The sequence below is a fragment of the Nuphar pumila genome, chromosome 1 (genome assembly GCF_984573655.1).
Source record: "Nuphar pumila chromosome 1, dmNupPumi1.hap1.1, whole genome shotgun sequence".
Lineage (NCBI taxonomy): Eukaryota > Viridiplantae > Streptophyta > Magnoliopsida > Nymphaeales > Nymphaeaceae > Nuphar > Nuphar pumila.
Window position 1 is genome coordinate 172,178,415 of NC_143249.1, and position 21,895 is coordinate 172,200,309.

Genomic DNA, 21,895 nt, shown 5'->3' on the forward strand with positions numbered 1-21,895 from the left:
AGCTCATGAAGAGCTCATTTGAACATGAAATAGTCAGAAAGCTCAAGCATGAACAACCAATCTCATTCAGCTTGTATAAACTTGTTAACTAACGACAAATATATTCTATATCAGAGTGAAGATGGCTGAGGTGTTTGGCTTGCATGCAATATGTTTAGAGTTCGAATCCTATTATAAGTTTGAAACAACAACAAACAACAACAACAACAACAACTACGCCTTCATCCCAAAACAATTGGGGTCGGCGATATGAACCAACAAAGAAAATCATTCTGGGTCTTTCACATGAATCCTTCTCCTCCATTCATAAGTTTGAAACAATTATTTTGTAAATGTGCCAGTTTGAAGTTGGTTTAGTGGTTTTAGGATCCAGATTCTATTATTTTTAACTCTAAAAAATTATATATTTTTTATGCATCAGTTAACTCGTCCTCCGCTCATTTAGCTCAAGCTTTTCACGAGCTTAAGGTCGGCTCAACTCACCCTTTGTTTCGATTCATCTCGTTTACCAGCCCTATAATGAAAGCTGCTCAGCAGTGTGATCACGGCTCACACCCCGATGAAAACTTTACAAAAATGTTCGTGACATGCAAACCTCTCGCACAACAAACAAGAAAAACAGAAAGAGAAGTATACACACTCTTAAATATATTAATAAATTGTACGCAACGTCACTGTGAATAGGATTGAAATCCATGAAACCTTAGGATTGATTGCCCAACTGAAGAGCAACTTTTATGTTCATTGCTGCTAATTCAGCAGCCAAATATCTGAAAACAAACGGCATGGCTACAGTTTCCATTCCTTTACTTGATTTACACGCTTGGCAAACTACCTTCTTTGAGTAGCTTATTGCTGGGGACAGCTCAGCAAGTGGTTTCTCAGATATCTTCTTTTGTTGGATGATGGAAGCTGTAAGAAGACTCCCACATAGGGAACACACATCTGCAACATGGTAATCTGAGCACGTGTGGAGCCTATCATGCAACAAGTATGATGCTCCATGAGCAAGTATGGAGTCACGTTCCATCTCACCAAAACGAATCCCTCCACCGATCTTCCTTCCTTTAAGAGGCTGCCGAGTCTGCTGATTAATCGGCCCCGTCGACCGAACCTGCATCCAGTAGGACCATTGGACCAAAGAAAATTCACAGATCAATATATAATTAGATTAATGTTGTTACACTATTCTAATGGCTAATGGCTATCAAGAATTGGGCTAATGGAGGCATTACTAAATACTAAGTGCAGCACAATGGATACGAGCAAACTTGTTGCCAGAGTCAGCAATCACCTTGGTGGATTTAATGAACAGACTATATATCCTGTTAGGGATGAAATGCATGCTTTTGAAGAAACAGAAGACTATCTTCATTTCCCTACATTACTGACGACAATAAAATGCTAAGGTGTTATCCAACATACTCGCTAAAATTTCAGGATGACACAACAAACTAGTGTAACATGACTGTATACAACAAAATCATTTGTGCAGTAGAAGAAACATACCAAACACACAAGTTCATCGCATTTACTTCAAGGCATGATGTTCTGGGGTTGAATATTATTACACCCATTACAATGCCCTAAGGGGGCGTTTGAATCCCCGTCCATGGGACATACAGAGTGCGGGCCCCACACGTGTCCGTGCACCCAAGCAAACGAGGGGCGTGCAGATGGGGATTTGGTGCATCCCGCGGATGCTTATTTGGCGTCTGCTGCTGCTCCGTGCCCCGCCCCCCAATGGAACAGTGGCGGACGGACACTCATGAAAAACAAAAAAAACAGAAAAAAAATATTTTTTTGGGGCAACTGACACAGCAGGACAGTGCATCCTGTCCTGTTTGCGGTTGTGTGTGGACGTCCCAGTGTGTCCTGTCCATGCATGTCCGTGATTCAAACGCACCCTAAAGTATGCATTTGAACAGGTGGATGCATGTTCACAAAAGCATGTGCTTATATCTAAAGTGTGCATCACTTCCCTTTCAAACAGCAACACATAACATATGAACCAAGTTATCACTTCAAATTAATTACGCAAATCTGAATACCCAGAATATCACACATGACCTTGTTAATATTAACATTCATCAATGTAAAGGAAATCTGTTAATTGCGATGATTACCTGGAATTTGTCGGAAACCATATGCCGAAGACGCTGGTAGTAAACCGGGCCAATGAATATTTCACATGTAAGCTCAGTACCAAGCACTCCACTATAGAGGACCTCAGTTCCATGATAATTAAAACCATAAGAGGCCAGTAGTGGTCCATATTCTTCAATAGGCGTACCTGAGACAGATGTCTCACCATCCGCTTGCTTCGTCAAGCCACCAAAGGGGGTTGCATCAACAAAAGTTCCTCCCAGGCTACCTGCCTGTCATGCACAATAGACAACACATATAGGGTTGTAAAACTCTGAGGCTTCATTTAACAGAACTACTGCATTGAGTAAAACCGATAACAGCATGAAATGCATGTGTTGAACACATCCAATACTCAACTGTACTGTTAAACTTAGAGCGAAACACATAAGAAACATTACGTGGACAAGCAGAGGTAATCAAACAAGTTCACATATGTCGTCGGTCCAACTAGACCACACATGATTCTATCTTTTCCTTTTTTCCCCAACCATGTACTCTCATCACTAATGCTAGCTTGTAGCAGCAACAGATGCTTATTCTTGAACAGAAGTGTATTCCATATTGTGAACAAACCATGTGGAAGAAGCTACAATCAATATGGTGACACACACCTGGATTCCAATGCATTGAATCAAAATATAGATTTGTAATGATAAGACTAAACTAGTACATCTCTCAAGAAAAATATAGTCGACCAATATTATTTGTGGTTATGTGACAAGAGAACCTTTGCTCCAACAAAAGATAAAACTTTAAAACACAAATGAAAATTGTAACAGAACACAGGACGTATTTATAAAAAATTGAGGACAAATAAGAATAAGATGAGCTGTGACAGGATAGGACCAATCATGGAAGGGAATATTGCCAGAAATAAAGCAAGGCTTAGAGGGTGTCCAATGAGCATGGAAATTACTTCGATCAAACTCTTTTCAAGCTTAAAAGTGTCAACTGCCCTTACCTAAAGTGCCAAATATTCAAAATACCAATTTGCAGGATCACACAATTTGGTTAATTGTGTAACATGTCAACTATGTCACAGGGATTCACCCAAAGGTGCGGGTGCGGCACCCGGTGCAGTCAAAATAACCTTGGGTGCGATCAACCACACTCAAGGTCATAACTGTCCAAAATGGACTCAGTCAACTTTGACCAAGTCCATTTTGGACCAAAAAAAAACTACAAAAGGGGGCTTGGGCGGGGGATTAGGGCAAATCTCCCTCCCCTCAACCCAATGCCTCCCCTTTCTCCTCTCCTGCTCCTCTTCCACGGCAACACTCTGTGAGCCCTCCTCTCCTCCTCCGGCGACTGCAAGGTCTCTCTCTCTCTCTCTCTCTCTCTCTCTCTCTCTCTCTCTCTCTCTCTCTCTCTCTCTCTCTCTTCTTCCTCCTCTTTCTTCTCTCTCTCTCCCTCTCTTCTTCCTTCTCCTTCTCCTCTTTCATCTTCTTCTGTTGTCGGTTTAGGTGCAGCTCCTAGCCCTAGCTATCGAACCCAACCCTGCTGGGTTTGGCAATGCCAAACTCAGGCATGCCTGCTGGGTTTGGCTCCCCTAGGTAGGGCTCTGGGTTCAGCAAAGTTGAACCCAAAAGGGTAGGGTTCAGCAGAGCAAAACCTAGAAGTGTTGAGTTCGGCGGAGCTGAACACCTAGGTCGGGCTTTGCCGAGCTGAACCCCTGGGTTCAACAAAGCCAAACCCAACAGGGTTGGGTTCAGTGGAACCAAACTAAGAAGGGTTGGGTTCGATGAAGCTGAACCCCTGGGTTTGACTCTGTTGAACCCAACCATGATCATGAATTTCAAAAACTCATATGAATTCTATTTTAATAAATTTTTTTGTTTTAAGGATGAAAATAGCATATAAAGGAAAAGGACTCGCAAACAAAGAGAAATGAATTGTGTCATCCTCATCCCCATATGTAAGTTCTGCTACTAGCGTTGCTGGTAGTGGTAGTATGGATTCTCATACATTGGCTACATCAGATGGGGGGTCACTATGGGTATATATGGATAAGCTTGAAAAAGTTGAGGTAGTGGAAATAAGAGATTTTGATGCAAGCTTTGTAAAAGAAATTATGTTGGGTCTTACACAAGAGTTAAGGCTCGTTTGTTGAAGATATCAGAACATGACATTTTAAGATGAAAAAGAGTTGATGAGGCAATGCGGAGAAAATACAAAAAAATATAAGATGGATATGAGAAGAGGAAGACAATGAGTAATTCTTGTGCAATCAATGTATCATTTTTAAGCTACCAAAAAGATGCTAAAAAAAAGAAAAGTTGATGTAAGAGGTAGAGGAAGAAGAACAATACAAGCATCATTCAATATATATGAAAGAGAGGAGATGATAGCAAATTATAACTTTAGTGGCTATATAGCTCCAAGCTCAAAAAAATTACGAATGACAATTCATACAGAAGAGAGGATAAATATTGAGAGATAGCTAGAGATTAAGAAATTTTCATAGAAACAAAATGGAGTTTTCATTGTTTCTTATGGGTAGACAGATATTCAAAGATGTCCAGTGATTAATTTTATTGCTTCTTCACTTAGTGGTTCAGTATTCTTCAAAACAGTTGATGCATTTGGGCAATATAAAAATGATGAGTATTTGAAGGGGTTGTTTATAGAAGTAATAACAGAAGTGGGTGATAAAAAAGTAGTGCAAATCATCACAAACAATGCTCCAGTTTATAAGCACCTGCAACCGAAAAGAAAAAGAAAATTTACCAGCATATGCTCTATGTTCATGGATTGAGAAATTAGAAAAAAATGTCAAAAGCATTAGGATTTTTGTTGTCAACCACCACCATGCTAATGTCATATTTAATAGGCATTCTGATATGAAATTGTTAAAGGTTGCTGAAATACGTTTTGCGTCCATCATTGTGATGGTAAAAAAAATTAAGAAAGTCAAGAATGCTTTGGTTAACATGGTGACTGATGATAATTAGATATTCTATCGTGTTGATGACGTTGTCAAGGCTCAAGAAATTAAGAAATTCATTATTGATGATGAGTTTTAGGATAGAGTCGAGTAATTCCTTGAGTTTACGCAACCTATTTGGGAAATGCTAAGAGAAGTTGACAAGGATGAGCCCATGCTTCACAAAGTTTATGAAATGTGAGATAATATGATTGAAAAAATTCAAGTTGCAGGTTCCAAGCATGAGAGAAAATCCTGCAGTGGATGATTTAGAACTTTTTAATCATATACATTCAATTTTAGTTAGAAGATGGGATAAGAGCAAAACTCTTTTGCATTTCAGGACACATTCTCTTAATACCAAATATTATACAAAGAAGTGGCTGGAAGGTGGTGTTGGTCGTGTCCCTCCAAATTTAGATCTAGAATTATCAAGGCATAGAAATATAAGTATGGCAAGACTTTATCAAGAATCATATATTATAAAGCAAGTCACACAAGAGTTTGAAAACTTTTCCTCTTCGAGGTTATATGGACAAGCATTAATAGCGAAAGAAGAAGAGGATATAGATCCTATCACATGGTGGTCAACAAATAGATCAGAAACACCTCTTCTCCAATATCTTGCACTGAGATTGTTATTCCAGCCTGCTAGTTCATCTTATTGTGAAAGAAATTGGAGCACATATGCTCAAATCTACAACATAAAGAAAAACAAACTCACCAGCAAGCATGCAGAGAATTTAGTATTTGTTCATTTCAATCTTCGATTACTTTCACAAACCAATGAGGAATACATATATTAATTGTTCTCTTAGTTATTTGACTATTTCTTAGTTTCTTTATTTAAATATGCAAGTATTTAACATTTTTAAATTTTAATTGTAATGCAATCAAGGATCATCCAAATTTTGAGATATAAACCCAGAGAAGTGTGACTTAGAGGAGGAACATGATTTCAACATTATAAACATAGACTTATCTGAGCCTACTCTTCCTTGTGATGAATTTGATGATAAAGTAGAAAATTATTAGGATGATAACCTCATCATCATATACATTGTGTAGGATATACTTTTAGTACGTAATTATACATTGTTTGCTTCTTTTATTAGTATAATTTACTCATTTTTTGTTTTACTTGTTTCATTGTTTTCTGATTTCTTAATTCACTTAGTGTAGTCATAATATATTTAGATTGATTTAATTGTGATTTTAGTTTTTATTGATGAAGAATAGCAATTGTAGAGTGTTAATTTGATTTATTGCATGCATGATAAATTGATGATATGATAATTGCTTTATATTTCATTAGTGTTAATGTTAACTGTTAAAAATTATATATATATATATACACCCCCGCACCCAAGATTTTTTAAAGTGTCGCATCGCCGCACCCGCACCTGCATCTATGTGACATAGCATGCCAAATATTCAAAATGACCTTTTCATGTGGATTTCAAAGAAATTTTGGCATAGATCAAGCCCTCTAATCTTGTGAACTCAGCAATGGAATTTGGATTGAAGCTAACACTTAATGATCATAATATGTTGTACATCAAAAGAAGCAAGATGAAACCATATCACATTTTTCATGTTTAAAATAAAAAAGAAAATATAGGGAAATAAGAAAATATATAAAATCTTAAAATTTTGACCAAACACAAAAGAAAAAATAATATGAAAAATTTTAGATGAATGGATTCATTTATTGAGAACAAATATTTATGGGGAATTTACAAAAAATTCCCATTTATCACATAATTACATATAACCACCCAACTTCACACTTCACAGTTATTGTGCTTAACCATATGAGTTTTTCATCTTTGCCACATGGGTGTCGATATATAGGAATTAGGATAAAATGTTATGCACCTTTTCATTAAGCATTAAGACCAAGGTTGCCAGACTAGGAAGCAGAAGCGGGAAATGATACGAGAAGCAGAAGTAAGAAGCGATGCATTTTAAAATATATAAGCAGGAAGCGAGGAATAAAAAAAATATAAGAATTGAATGGGAATCAAAATGAAACACAAATAAAAACTAAAATAAAAGTGATTAACATTAAATTTCATGATTTTTAGTGTAAGAATTAAATTGTTGACAATCTAAAAATGATGACTACCAATTTAGAGAAAGCACATGGAAGTCAGTGAGAAGAGAGAGAAAACACATAAAAAACATGAAAAGTTGAGTAAGAGAATGTGTGGAAAGCATAGGAGAAGCGTTGGGGAATTAAGGTTCTCATCAAGTTGTGGAAGCGAGTATAATGCTTCAGAAGCGAGTTTCTGAGAAGCGAGCTTCCCACCTATCTAAGAAGCTTCAGGCAACTCTGATTAAGACTATATATACAACAATTTGACAAGGAAAAATTGCCCTTATGAAGCAAGGGAAATAACAAGGCTGTAAATAATAAAAAAGACAAAAATGGCCCTGAACAAATCAACAAATGTTGTGTCTATACAACTTTCTCTAACACTCACCCCTTAAGTTGAGGAGAAAATATCAATTATCCCCAACTTGCCAATGACCTTTTGTAGCTAGGATCTACCTACTTCCTTGCTCAGTATATCTAATAGCTGAACCAGAGTAGGCATATGAATAGTCTGGAACACTTTCACTTCTACTTTTCCTCTACAAAATGACAATCCATGTCTATGTATTTGGTCCTCATGGTTTATAGGATTATAGGAGATCTGCTTGGCCGCCTTGTTAAATAATATAAAGAAACACGAGAATTCACACTTAGACCAAACTTTATTAGAAATGACATGATCCATAATCTCTCACACATTCCTTGTGCCATAACGTTGTACTCTTTGTCTGAATTGGATCAAGATACAACTACTTGTTTTTTACTTTTCTATGATAACAAATTTCCACCAAACAATCAAAATATTCAAAAGTTGACCCTGTCTTCGAAAGCTCCTTCCTAATATATATATATATATATATATATATATATATATATATATATATATATATATATATATATATATATATATATAAAGAGAGAGAGAGAGAGAGTAATGGGTTAGTGCTAAACCCATTTGGTGCTAAACCGTGTGCTAAATAGATTTTTCGGGCTTTTTTCATTTTATTTTTAAATTCCGAATGTACAGATGCAATCCATGTACTTCATTTTACAGGGATCAGCTCTTGAAACGTTTGATTCCAACACATGGGTGGGTTTTTATAAAGTTCAAAAAATCAACAGTCCAAAATCTTTGTAAATTTTTGAGGCTCTAAACATCATTTTTTTCATTGAAAACACATGATACAGGTGTGGATTCTTACTAAATCGACCATGCCCAACACATTTATAGGGCTGGAACTGCATAAAAGTCACTGGAGAAGCTGAAAAAGCCATTTAGCACACGGTTTAGCACCAAATGGATATAGCATGGATCTATTACTCTCTCTCTCTCTCTCTCTCTCTCTCTCTCTCTCTCTCTCTCTCTCTCTCTCTCTCTCTCTCTATATATATATATATATATATATATATATATATATATATATATATATATATATATATATATATATATATATATATATATATATATATATATATATATATATATATCCACGATTAGTATATAACAAAGTCACCTGTATCGTTAAAGGTAATTTCTCAGCGAGGGTATTTCTCGGAGAGATTTTCAAAAGTTGATAAATCTTGGGAAAATCTCGGGAAATTCTTGAGAAAATCTCGGGAGTTTAAAAACCTGAAAAAATATAAATAACAACGAAAAAGATAAGAAAATAATAAGTTTTGCATTATTTTTCTTACAAAAATATAAAGAAACATGTTTTAAAGGTTTTAAAATATAAAAGAAACAAAAAATAGGAAATGCAAACTTTAAAAAAAAACTCAAAAGATATTGCAACATTTTGTTCTGGCGATTACAAGTTTGGGATTTTGGGGCGTTACAGCTTTGATATCAGAGCGATAAAGAATACATTGATTCTTAATCATCCGTCATCCACATCGCGTTGTGAGTATGTATTTATTTTTCTGAATTATTATCCAAGTGGTAATATCATGAAACATATTATGACTTAGAAATATTAAAGAATTTTATATTCTTTTGAAGTAGATGTCTGACAACGAGCCTATCGAAACACACAAGGCAGCCATGCGAGGCATGAGACCGCCTGGAAGAATAGAAGAAAAAAGAGAAGATATGTTATTTGTCTATTGTTGAGAAGAATAAGAAGACATTATTTGTCTATTGCTTTTATTATGTTTATTGTTGGGAAGAAGAAGAAAACATTATTTATCTATTGTTTATATTATGTCTATTGTTGTTGTTAAATTTTTTGTAGACATGATTTTCTTATTGGCGTGCCCGAGCCATTGATGCCACAAATCAAGTGTTGCTTTCCTGACCGCATAGTTGCCATCAACTAAGAGTCAATAGCTTTAATTGGATAGAGGTTCGCGTTGGTTTTCGGTTCCATGAGTCGATCCTTAACAATAAATTCAGATGAAGTAAATTCGAAAACACAGTCATTATCTTCAGTAAATCGGCCCACAGATAATAGTTTTTGAGCAATAGCAGAAATATGAAGAACATTCTTTAATGCAAACTTAGAACCTTTAGATGATAAAACCAAGTCACCTGTTTGAGAAATAGGAGGGTATTATCATTGTCAATCATGATAGACTCATTGACTTGATATATGTATTTGTTGGTGAACTGCTGATCGTCCATGGTTAGATGATTAGTTGCACGAGTGTTAGGGTACCAATAATCATCAGTACTTTGTTGCAAGGATATGACTAGGGGTGGCAATCGTGTCGGGTTGGCGGGTCGACCCGACGGGTTGGCGGGTCAGCATACCTCAACCCGAACCCGAACCGTTTATTAAATGGGTCGGCTGTGGCAAACACGAACCCGACCCGTTTAATAAACGGGTAACTCGACACGACCGGCCAACCCATTTAATAAATGGGTTGGGTCGGGTAAACGGGTTCTCAGGTTGGCGGGTCAGGTTGGCGGGTTGTCGGGTCGACGGGTTGACGGGTCGGGTTGGCGGGTTGACCCACCCGCCTAACCCATTTATTAAACGGGTCAGCCGGGTTGGCATACCCCCAACCCGAACCTGACCTGTTTAATAAACGGGTTACGCGGGTCGATCCGTTTATTAAACGGGTTGGCTTAAGCCCAACCCGAACCCGCCTAAGAGGCGGGTTGGCGGGTCGTGTCAGGTTTTGCCACCCCTAGATATGACTGACAAGGCCTTGGAAATATCCCAACAATTTTTTGTTGTACATGCTTTCCGTAGTACTGACAGGTGATAGGTCCTCATTGGTTTTGAGGAGGACCTTGATTCAAGTTGATCAAATTTCCTGAGGAATTTCAGCCTTGTTCCCTTTATTCCAATGATCCCTATAGGATACATACCCTCGACCTCTACCTTGTGAGGCAGTGAAGGCAGTCTATGTTGACTCTTGATTCTCAGATTGCTTGGAATGCAACATAAATACATGTTTCTCCTGATTTATAAGGAGATCATAAAAATCTGCAAAGGAATGGTGTGATGACCCAGTGGTTATAGATGACACAAAACTCTCGTGTTCGATAGAAGACTGTTGAGAGCAATTTGAACAAGATCGTTGTCTTCAACAGGATGATTAACAACAATAAGAGAATCTGACAAACTTAATTCTGTCCAGATAGGTGAGCATATCCATGCACTCCTTGATAAACGTGAGATCCTTTTTTTCAGGATCATAAGCCTTAATGGCGACTCTGAGACATAGGCTTTTTCCAGCACCATCCACGCTTCTCAGGCTGTCTTGGTTCTCATAATTTGACCAAGAACTGCTTCGGACATTGTCGCTTTGATCCAGCTCAAAGCGAGCTGATCGGATCAAAGCCATGCATGGAAGTTAGGATTAACTTACTGATGGTGTGCAGATTTAGTGAGTGTGTGTATGTGTATGTGTACGTGTATAGTTGAGAGAATAGTAGGAGGTGGAGAAGAGAAGAAGAGAGTGTCGAGAGAGGAATTAGGTAAAACTCTGTTTGCCTTTTCATTAAGCATTCAAACTATATACATGTATAAATTATGTGTCTATACAAACTCTAACATATGAATCCATGGGAGTATTTGTTTCAGCTTCAAGAATACAAAGTCTCTGGGTGTAAATGAATAGTATTATTGATTTGCATGCATATGTTCATCCCTAACTGGTATCAGATAGTACCTTTGCAGCTATAGATTCCAAGAGCATTCCAATAGTCATCCTGGATGGAAAAGCATGTGGATTAATTATGAGATCTGGCCGCATTCCTGTTACTCCTGAAAATGGCATGTCAATGTCGGGCCACAATTGAGAACACACACCCTTCTGACCATGCCTACTGCTGAACTTGTCACCAATAACAGGATTTCTAGGTCGACGTAGTCGAATATTCACCTGCACCAAACACTTGTCAATAACAATATGCATCTGCATCAAGGAAAGTGAAAACAGGAGATGATAAAATCATGATACTCTGGAATAATTTGATTTATAACAACAGTGTAATGTACTTTCCCACATAAAGAATCAATCATGTGTGGCTAAATCTGTCGGATTCATCTTAGCAGTTGTGCTCTAAAATTTTATGGCCCTATGAGAACATGTCTAAGCACGACAATAAATGTCAGGGAACCACATATGCGCAGGTCATCTGCGAGCAAACTGTGAATGTTAACAAGGCATGCATGTGAACCATGAAAAATACAAATTTAGTCATAAAAGTTACTGAACATTTTCCAGCCAAAAGATCCTCCAGCACACAACCAACCAACTTCTATTACCATTCATAGTGTGGCAGAAACACTCTAATCAAGGACCTTACCACAAAATGTTGTGCGTAGAATGGAATAAGTCTAATGCTTGGACTCAACCACACAACAAAATGGTAGCTTTTATGAGGTAGATAATAAGAAAAATATCAAAGAATGGTGCTTGACTGAATGTTCAAAACATGGATCTGGATCCCAATGTTCTTAAATTAGATACTAAAGCCAGTCCACCTGAATTCATTTATCGAGGCTGTGAGAAAACTTATATTTTTTAACAGGCCAACAATCTGCAGACAAACCACCCAGTCCAGCAAACCACATTTAATTCGTAGCCAATAAAAAGGTGAACTTTTTTCGCCAAGCTGCAAAATGTTCCAATAGGAGAAAATTGTCATGAAGTGGACAACCAAATGAAAAAAAGGGATTAAAGCATAAACATAGCAAAAAATAACGAACAACATATTTGTACATTCACAAGAACCCCAAGAAATAAAATAAAATAAAAAACTTTATTAATAACAAAAATGTACAAAGCATCCTCACTACAAACTACTCGAGCACACAACCTATGTACATCCATCCTCACTCAACTATACAACAAAAGAATGAGCAATATATAAAAGAAGACATAACGGCTAGTTTGACTAGTCAAACCAGTACACCTTGGTATACTTACATATATACAAAATATACAAACATTACGTGTATCTTAACAAAAAATGCAAATGCAAAATTGCTACATAATACATTTCATTTACAGGCTACTGGAAGATGATCTTTTTCTTTCTTTTTTTGCAAAGCTGCACAATGATTTAATATGAGAAAATTCAAATGCAAACTTCCTGGCCACGAAGTAAAAGCTTGCTGCAAAAGGAATAAAATGTTCATTTGGTTCAAAAGAGTTTCCTTCTTTCAAACTCTCAACTTATCTTGACCGGTTTAAGCCATTTCCTTGAGCAAATTATTTCAAGATCACTTGCCACTACCAAGTTCAATGCACAAAAAAGGACAAAATTACCCTTTGCAAATAGTTCTTGGAACTTGATCCATCAGCAACAACATAATCAATGATAGCAGTTTCTGAGCCTTTAAGTCTGGTGGGTTGTGTTTTGTTTGTTACAGTATTATAAATGGAATAATATGGCTCATCTGGATTAATGACCTGCAAATGAGACAGCATCAGAAGTGCTCAAAAGTTGATTGAGAAACTAAAATTAGGACTTCAAATGGTAAGAACAAACCTGTCCGATATATGGGAGACCATCTGAATCAATCAATGTCTTGATGGATCTCTCATTATTACTTCGTGCGAACAATTTTAGTGCATGATCTTTTCTTCCACGTGTATCTGACAAGTCGATTGTTTCTACCTGCAACATGGAAGTAACGGACAGATAAGCTTGACTTGTGATACACGGCAAAAGCATGGCGAAACACCACCAGAAAAGGCATGTACTAAGACACAGACAGTTCATTTAGCATACATGTCCTATGCCAATAAAACACGACAATGATGATAGACAAGGCAAAGCACATGGGCATAGTCAAATCTATAACTTGAAATTGTAATTTAAATACAATATCTAGCTTTTCATAAAACTATCACATTCAGGTTACTGTGTTGTGTCCATCTCCATGGCTGCTGAGAAAGAGAAAATGCGCAAAGCAAAATAAAGGGATATAATAACATCAGTATACTTGTAATGAAGGTTCATAAACAACACACAGAATAAGAATAAACATCTCCAACTATAGCAGATTACTGAATATTGTGATTGTTCGTCTTGCATTCTATCATAGTTACTTTCTGATGCATTGCATATCTATGATTACTTCTGATTAATGTTTTCTCTATCATGTTCTTCATCAGATTTAATCATCTCTATCCACTCATCTTGCTCCTCCTTTTCTTCCCTTCCTTTCTCTTATTCTTTCTAAATTCCCGTCCTTTATTCTTCATCATGTCTGATTTAAAAACATGAATGCATCTGATTATTCTCTCCACAATTAATGCTAGAATAGATCTATTCTAAAAATTCTAAAATTCTCTCGCCAATTAACAAAGAAAGGGAAGAGAAAAACAAGAGGAAGGAGAAGAGGAGAGGACAGAGATGTTTAAGGTACCTAGTCTGATACTATGTAAAACATGGTATGTGTGTGTGAGAGAGAGAGAGAGGCCGAAAGCAGCTATAGGGAATCACGGCCCTTCAGGGATTCTCCTATTTATAATATTTAGGGTTCTAGCATAATACCAGAATATCCTAAGTTACAAGATAAAATTACAAGCCTATCATTTGTACAAACTCACAATAAACTACATGTGGATGCACAAAATAGCAAATTGCCGCACTCTTAACACAAATGACAAGAAACCAAAAGAACTTATTTTTATAAAGACGCTTAAAACATGCTTACATGCACCTAACATTTAGTTATGTTGATCATAAAATAGATGGAGGGTTCATATATGCACACTGAACTTGCCAAAGAAAAACACCTAAAACATTTTAAGTGAAAAAGTTCAATATACTAGAGTTCTTTTGAAACATAATAACTAGGCTGTGGACTACTTCAACCAAACCTGATATATATGTCCATTGCACAAACCTCGCTCCACAGAAGATTTATTTAAAATCATGGCGTCCTCCATGTCATACCTAGAAAAAACAAGAGTTAGTAAAAGAAATATAACTTACAATTAATTAATGTTTGCTAAAAATCTTACCCTGAATATGCAAGAACTGCAACAATTGCATTTGTTCCTGTGGGGAATTCATCCACACAGTACTTGTTATATGAAGATGTACGCACAAGTGGCGATTGAGGAGTCTGAACGATAACTCATGAAAAGTCATCAGAATCAGTCAGTAAACTACTTAAAATCTTTAGATGAACTAGTGCAGCACACAGTGAAATGCATGGGCCTACCAAATGTTTAACCAGGTCTAACAGTGTTCAGCCCACAGTACCATCCTTCCAATCGTACATAAATATGGGTGATAGAGACAACAGAAAAAGATGAGAATCATGACAGCCCCAGGATAAAACCAAACAGGGAAAAAGGAATGACAAAATAGTTTCTTAAGGACCATTTTATTATGTCAATCATCCAAAATTACATAAAACACAATGAATTTCCACCTTTATCCAACATACGCCAATTGATTCCAGTGAGATATATATCACTTGCCAGACTCTTCATCAAATAACTCAGCAGTCAGCACACTATATATACACGGTATCAAGGTGAGGCTTTTTAAGCTGCTGCGCAGAGTGCAGACCACACAATGATTTATGTGGCATAATGAAATGAAAATACATGCATTCGTTGAACATTGAAATACACCACATTTTACTTGTGTCATCTCCTTCAATACTATTATTTTACTTAATAGAAGCATCCATGCGTCTTTTACCAGGTCACATGTTCATATGCAGGCTATGTCACACGGACTCGGCTAAGGAGGTGCCGCACCCGAGTCGACACGCCCCGACACGGGTGCGGACTCGGGTGCGGCTTCGGACTCGGCCCGGACTCGGTCAACGCCGAGTCGGACTCGGTCAACGAGTCCAGGCCGAGTCCGTCCACATTTTGGACTCGGTCAACTTTGACCGAGTCCAAAAATGTCCTTAAAAACCAATTTTTTATATTTTTTATTTAAAAATATATATATAAAAAGAGTGACAGTGCTGCAGTCACAGACTGTGACTGTGCTGCAGTCACAGACTGTGTGTGCAGTGTGCACAGTGCACAGTCTGTGCAGTGTGCACAGTGCACAGTCTGTGACTGTGTGACTGTGCACAGTCACAGTGCTGTGGACTGTGCACAGTCACAGACTGTGACTGTGCACAGTCACACGGACTGTGCTGTGGCATTTTAAAAATAAAAAAAAATTATATATATATATTTTTTTTTTTTTTGCCGAGTCCCCGTGTCCAAAAATTTTAAAATTGTGCCGCACCCGCACCCGCATCCATGTGACATAGTATGCAGGTTATATGTAATGAAATGAGCCCAAGGGCACAATAAGGCTCACAAGAGAGTCACACAAAGCCACTAAGTGCACCCAGTAATCATAAAATGCACAAAACATGCATATATAAGCGGGATAATCAACCATTAGAGCTTTCTAATGGCTATTATAGCTGGTCCTCAGGTAGCTCTAACGGCTGGCTGCCTGAAGTCTAAAATGCCCCTAATGGGAAGCAAAAATACCACAAAAAGAAAAATTACACATTACACACACACACACACACACACACACACACACACACACACACACACACACACACACACACACACGTCTTAACAGTCATGCATCTGTTTTTCGGGAAGATAAAGATCTTCCTGTTTGGAATCAGTCTCCTAATATAGTATATTATTGTGTTTTGTTTCATTCTTTACGTGTTTGCTGATGGCTTCATATTAATTTATAAGGGTATTCTTGACTTTCAAGTTAAAAGAGGGCTCTTTGTATTTAATGTACCTAAAGAGGGGCAGTTTGGTCATCGTAAAGATATAAATACATCATAATAGAGGATGTCCAGCCCTAACCTTTTGTATGGCTAGTTTGAGAAACTCTCCCTCCTTTTATTTCTTGTGTTAAAATAGCATATATATATATATATATATATATATAAGTCTGTAATGTGTTTTGATAGTCAGGGGCATTTTGGTCTTTTCCCCTAGTAATAGGCACTCTTCATTAGGAACAGTTTTTTTAATATTTCTTTTTTTTATCTTTTTTGTCTTTCTTTGTTTGAGCATGGGCTCTATGGTCCTTTGACCATAGAATTGTTGGAGGCTTCCCAACCGTCATAAATATGACTGTTGAGAGCTCCCAACGACTCTATTGGGAGCTCCACAAAGGCCCTTCATTGTATTATAAATAGGAGTGTTTGTCCCCTTTCATTCTTAATATTTTTGCTTAAACATTTTATCAATAAAGATATATTTTATATATTTTTGCAGTAGCCATTGTTGGCTTTTGTATTGTCCCATAGTGGACTTGTGGATGCACACCTTGTGTTTATGATCTTGTAAGCCCTTAGAGGCGCTTGTTTTGTATTTTTGCATTTTTCATTACATGATATCAAAGTGAAAGGACCTTAAAGAAAGTTTGTGGTTATCAAGGGACCGTGTGCTCCTAAAGCTTGTGGTGGATGTGTGTTTACCTTCTTTATGCTGATCTTCAAAACAAGGTAGAAGATTGGGAGAATGACCATGCAAAAATCCTTTCATGGTTTATGAATAATGGTGACATTAAATTATTTGCCAACATTGTGAAATTTTGTAAAGCTAATGAGGCTTGTTTCTTTATGAAGGGTATGTGTACCCAAAAAGATCTTGCAAGACAATATTTTTTACAAGAAAATATTAGAACTACCAAGTAAGGTGATGTGAGTGTCCGAGAATTTTTTAATGCCTTATCCCCTCTATGGTATGAGTTGGCACTTTTGGATCCTAAGTGGGTTTCCATCGAAGATGTGGAACTTAGGCATCAACAAATAGAAAGAGAACAATTTTTTCAATGATTGTATGGTCTTTGCCATGTATACAAACATGTTAGATATTCTCTTTTACATAGATCTACACCATTTCTTCTAGAAGATGTGGTTGCCGAAATATGCCAAGAAGAAACTCTTCTTAGTATGAATAAAGGAGGAGATAAAGTGTTGACGGTGTCTAAGCCCGACAACCACGTGAAAACCTACAAGCCTCCAAATTTTGAGAGACAAAATAACTATAGTGAAAATAATAACTATGGTGGTGGTAGAAAAGTTATTTGTTACTATTGTAATGAGTCGGGTCACATCAAACCTACTTGTCCTAACCTCAATGTACTTTCAAGTACAAGGTATCTTCTGATGAAGAATCTACTTTCAAGAAGGAAGAAGGAGAAAGTGGAGGTGATCTTAAAGATACCATTGGTCAACTTATCTTCTTGTTAGAATAGTGTTAGAATAATATTCATGGGTCTTGGATCCATATCCAGACCTAATATACATATGGCATTCTTGTAAATATTATAATCGTAATAGAGCAATACATATCACCCAGTTAGGGTGAGACATCCTGCTATTTCTCATTGCTCTCTCTTATGCTTTTCTTCTTCTTGGTTGTGTTGTGCAGGGACAGTTCTCCAAGAAATCTCACATGGTATCAAAGCAGCCATAAGAGATAACCCTCATCGATCCGGTTTGCAAATCTCTCTTAATCTTCAAGTTTCATCAATAGGTCGGATTTCTTCCTCAGATCTCCAGATCCTTCTTCTTTTCTTTTATCAGATTTGTTGTCAATCAGATCTATCGATATTTCAAATTAAAATTTTTTGTTAGATCTGATATCAATCAAATCGATCTAAAAAATATATAGATTTGATATCTTCTTTCATATTCTTCCTTTGTCAAATTCCAAAAACAAAAAAAAGGGTATTTTCTTTTCTTTCTTCTGAATCAGATTTATTTTTCTCCTTTCTCAATTTTCCAGTTTCTTGATTCTAAAAATCTTTTCTTTTCTTTTCTTTTCTTTTCTTTTATTGCATCTTTTCTCGGATTTTCAGACCAGACCAGATCTGACGTGAATATGGTTTTCACTAAAATGTCAGATTAGAACAGATATGACGTGATTCTGGTTTTCATCATCACATTAGATATGGCTTTCATCATCTCGTCTTCCTCCACATCTCACGTCAGACCAGAACTGACGTGCTTCTAGTTTTCACCATCACGTTAGATCATATCTGATGTGTATCTTTCCAAAAAAAAAGGGGTTGATAGTCTTAAAATATACATATAGACTTTATCTTTATATGTATATGTCATCAGTTCTACAGACTTGTATGTTTTTGTAGGTAATTCTCTGGTGTCGTAGAAGTGCAAAAAGCAACAGAAAGTGTCATTGTCATCTACTGAAGTTAAATAATGTGCAATGGCTACGACCATATTAGAGATCGTTTGGTTGCGAAGATTACTTGAGGACATGAGCGTTCATCTTTAAACACCCTCCAGACTGTGTTGCGATAATAAGAGTGAAATATACATTGTTGGCAACCATACATTCCATTAAAGAACCAAGCATATTGAAATTGATTGTCACTATGTGCGTGAAGAATTTTTGAGGCACACCATCACTCTAACTTATGTTACCTCCGAGTATCAACTAGCAGACTTCTTCACTAAAGCGCTTCCATCACCTCGATTTCATTTTCTTCTTGACAAACTTTTGGTGATCACACCGTAAGTTTGGGGGGGGGGGGAGGGGGGTAAAATGTATTGTGTATACGACATTTACTTTTTGTATATATATATATATATATATATATATATATATATATATATATATATATATTGAGTGTATGTAAACTGAAATACCCATCAGGGGTATTTTAGTCTTTTCATATCGTAATAGGTGTCAGTCCGAGTTCCTCTTTAATCCAATTTTTATTTTCTTATTTTTTCCTTCTTTATTTAAATGTAACTGGTTGTTTTGGGGGTTGGTCCAACTAGCTTTGGACCAGCTCCAACAGCTAGAAATCTAGATGTTGGGACTGGCCCAACAGCTAGTTGGGCCAGCCCCTTTTGAATGACGCTCATGTATATTCTCTGTTTGTTGCCAAGCATTGTGCAATAAACTTCTTATTAAGAGTTTGTGTCATTAGCCCTCACTTTGTATTGGGCCCATTAGTTTCTCTTGTTCTTGTGAGTGTGCACCTTTGTAGACACATTGTGGCATTGTATTTGTGCACTTGTTTCATCACAAGATACTCATACACCAAGCCTACCAGGTTGTCTCTTTTTTTTAACTTGAAATAAATTAGTAACAACATAAAAAAACAGTCCTAAAGCACTCAAGTCAACAAACCTCAGCCAAAGTTAGTGAAACTAGGTCAAAGAATGAAACTGACCCTTCAGTTCATATAAGAATGATAAAAAATGATAGAAAACATTAATAACCACCAACACTTGTCTCCAAGATTTGGTCATCCCGGGTAATAGCTGAATGATAAGCGACAAAACCAATACATACATAATCGAAACCAACTAAAACTTTGAAACACAACCATAAAGTAAATGACACACTATTCAAACAAAAAACAAAGGAAAATAGAAGATACACAAACAAGTGAAGATTATTGAAATGGTTGCAAGAAAACAAAAACATGTACAGAGACAATATATGGCTTTAGAAACTGTTTGTCTGTCCAGCACCACGCTTGGTTAGCTGCTTATAATTTTAGTGAAAAAAGAAAAGGAATTCTCCAAAGATAGTAGCCATGCTCCACAGCTAAATTGTACATGCAGAAGTGAAAGAATTCAAAGAAAGTAGAAAAGCAAAGGTGCAGTGAAATCAGCAACTAAAACAATCACCAAGACAAGTGAAAATTTACAAAGAATGGTACAGGGATACACAGTAATAGCAAGCAAAGAGTCTTACTAGGAGATGGTATGTTTTGTTGTCTGCTCGAAATTGGAGGGCCTTTGAAGAAAAACCCATGGTTTGCTTTGCCATCTAAAACCAATTTAAACATGATGTCAGTTTCAGCATTAACTTGAATAGGATAGTCTGAAAGAAATATCTCATCATAATTATGAACATCAGTACCAACTACCATATAAGAATGAATCCATTCTGATGAGTACCTGACATTGGTACATATTACGTGGACTTTGGTTGTGATCAGACCAAGGTGTAAGATTAGCAACAACACTAAGCATTGCAGTTGGATGGACCTCTTCATGAGTAGCTGGGAAAGAAGTTAATCTCCGCCCCCCATCTCCGCCATCAGGACATTTGATCTCCATAAAAGCCTAGCAATTGGAAACAAAGCACAACAGAATATCTGACTCCCTTTTTCTAATTTAGAGTACAAATTAAACCACAAGATTCAATCAAATATGAGAAAGAAATATTTCAACCTCAAAATGCAACTCAAATATAGCACATCTTAGATACCTGTTCAAGAGGCCCAATAAGTTCAATCCCACCTTGGTCCAGATTCTTCACTGGACGAATAAATCTAGAAGGAGAAGTGAAAAGAAACAATCCAGGATAGGCCCCACCAAATGACAAAGGTACATAACCCACCTCCAGATCATCAGGAATCTGCAAATCATGATATCAGCTACAAAACAATCAACCGACACTGGTTGCAAGTACAAACTGTTCAAAGCATACCATCGAACTTGCTGAAATTTTCAGTCTCCTGAGATAAGCAACAGCTTCCATGACTTTGTCAGAATCAATAGTGCCAATAACATGACCATCCAAAAGAACATTAAGTAACTTGTGAGAACCAGCTTTCTCAAGTCTTGGAAGTAGTGGTGTCATCCCACAGCAAATCAGAGCACTCAAAATTGACATTCGGGTTTTTGAGAAATCTTTAATGTTCCCTTGAGCGTCAAAGTAAGATGTGATTCCTACACACAATAAAAGACATATAAAGCATCTTCTATAGTAAATAATTATTTCCAACTAAATACACTATATCAGGTAAGTCATGCAATTTTCTGGATAAACATGTAACAACATTTTTTTTGACAAATTGTATTCCAACTAGCTATAACAAATTTATCATTGATTGAGGTAGTATACTATAACTGATTTGCCACTCATGAGAAAAAGTTGCAAGGACAAGAACACTATGCAGTATTAGGAATATAAACTGCAGAACTGGTCACCAATTATGCCACAGTCACGATCACAAGTATCTAGAGAAGATAAGGAGAAAAGAAAAACGGTTCTTATTATCTACACTATAAAATTCCAATTGGAAGGTGCACAAAACATAATGAGCAAAGAGCAAACTATCCTAATCATTACAGATATAAGAGTAAGAAATAAACCAAATGATGCTACATCTAATACATGATCTATGCAAGTTTATTGGATATGATGATCACAAAGTATACAGATGTTCCAATCAATTTTCAACACGATTTTGCTTCCAATGTTAAGACGTCACCTTGATCTTGTTAAAAGAATATTGTAATATATTAAAGAGACAGTAAATGTACTTC

At 36.6% G+C, this 21,895-nt stretch overlaps 1 protein-coding gene across 2 annotated transcripts in view; it reads right to left on the minus strand.

Annotated features, from left to right (window-relative positions):
• Positions 1–519: 519 nt before the first annotated feature.
• NRPA2 (nuclear RNA polymerase A2) overlaps positions 520–21,895 on the minus strand; it is an 89,728-nt gene continuing 68,352 nt past the window's right edge. For both annotated transcript variants that reach the window (XM_089999763.1, XM_089999770.1), the window contains 11 exons: positions 21,054–21,295; positions 20,832–20,981; positions 20,519–20,686; positions 20,313–20,387; positions 14,601–14,704; positions 14,457–14,532; positions 13,117–13,245; positions 12,894–13,037; positions 11,289–11,501; positions 2,127–2,378; positions 520–1,114 (listed from right to left, as the gene is read on the minus strand). In XM_089999763.1, the coding sequence (XP_089855889.1) occupies positions 704–1,114; positions 2,127–2,378; positions 11,289–11,501; positions 12,894–13,037; positions 13,117–13,245; positions 14,457–14,532; positions 14,601–14,704; positions 20,313–20,387; positions 20,519–20,686; positions 20,832–20,981; positions 21,054–21,295 (1,964 nt within the window). In that variant the 3' untranslated portion in view covers positions 520–703. The remainder of the gene's footprint in view (positions 1,115–2,126; positions 2,379–11,288; positions 11,502–12,893; positions 13,038–13,116; positions 13,246–14,456; positions 14,533–14,600; positions 14,705–20,312; positions 20,388–20,518; positions 20,687–20,831; positions 20,982–21,053; positions 21,296–21,895) is intronic.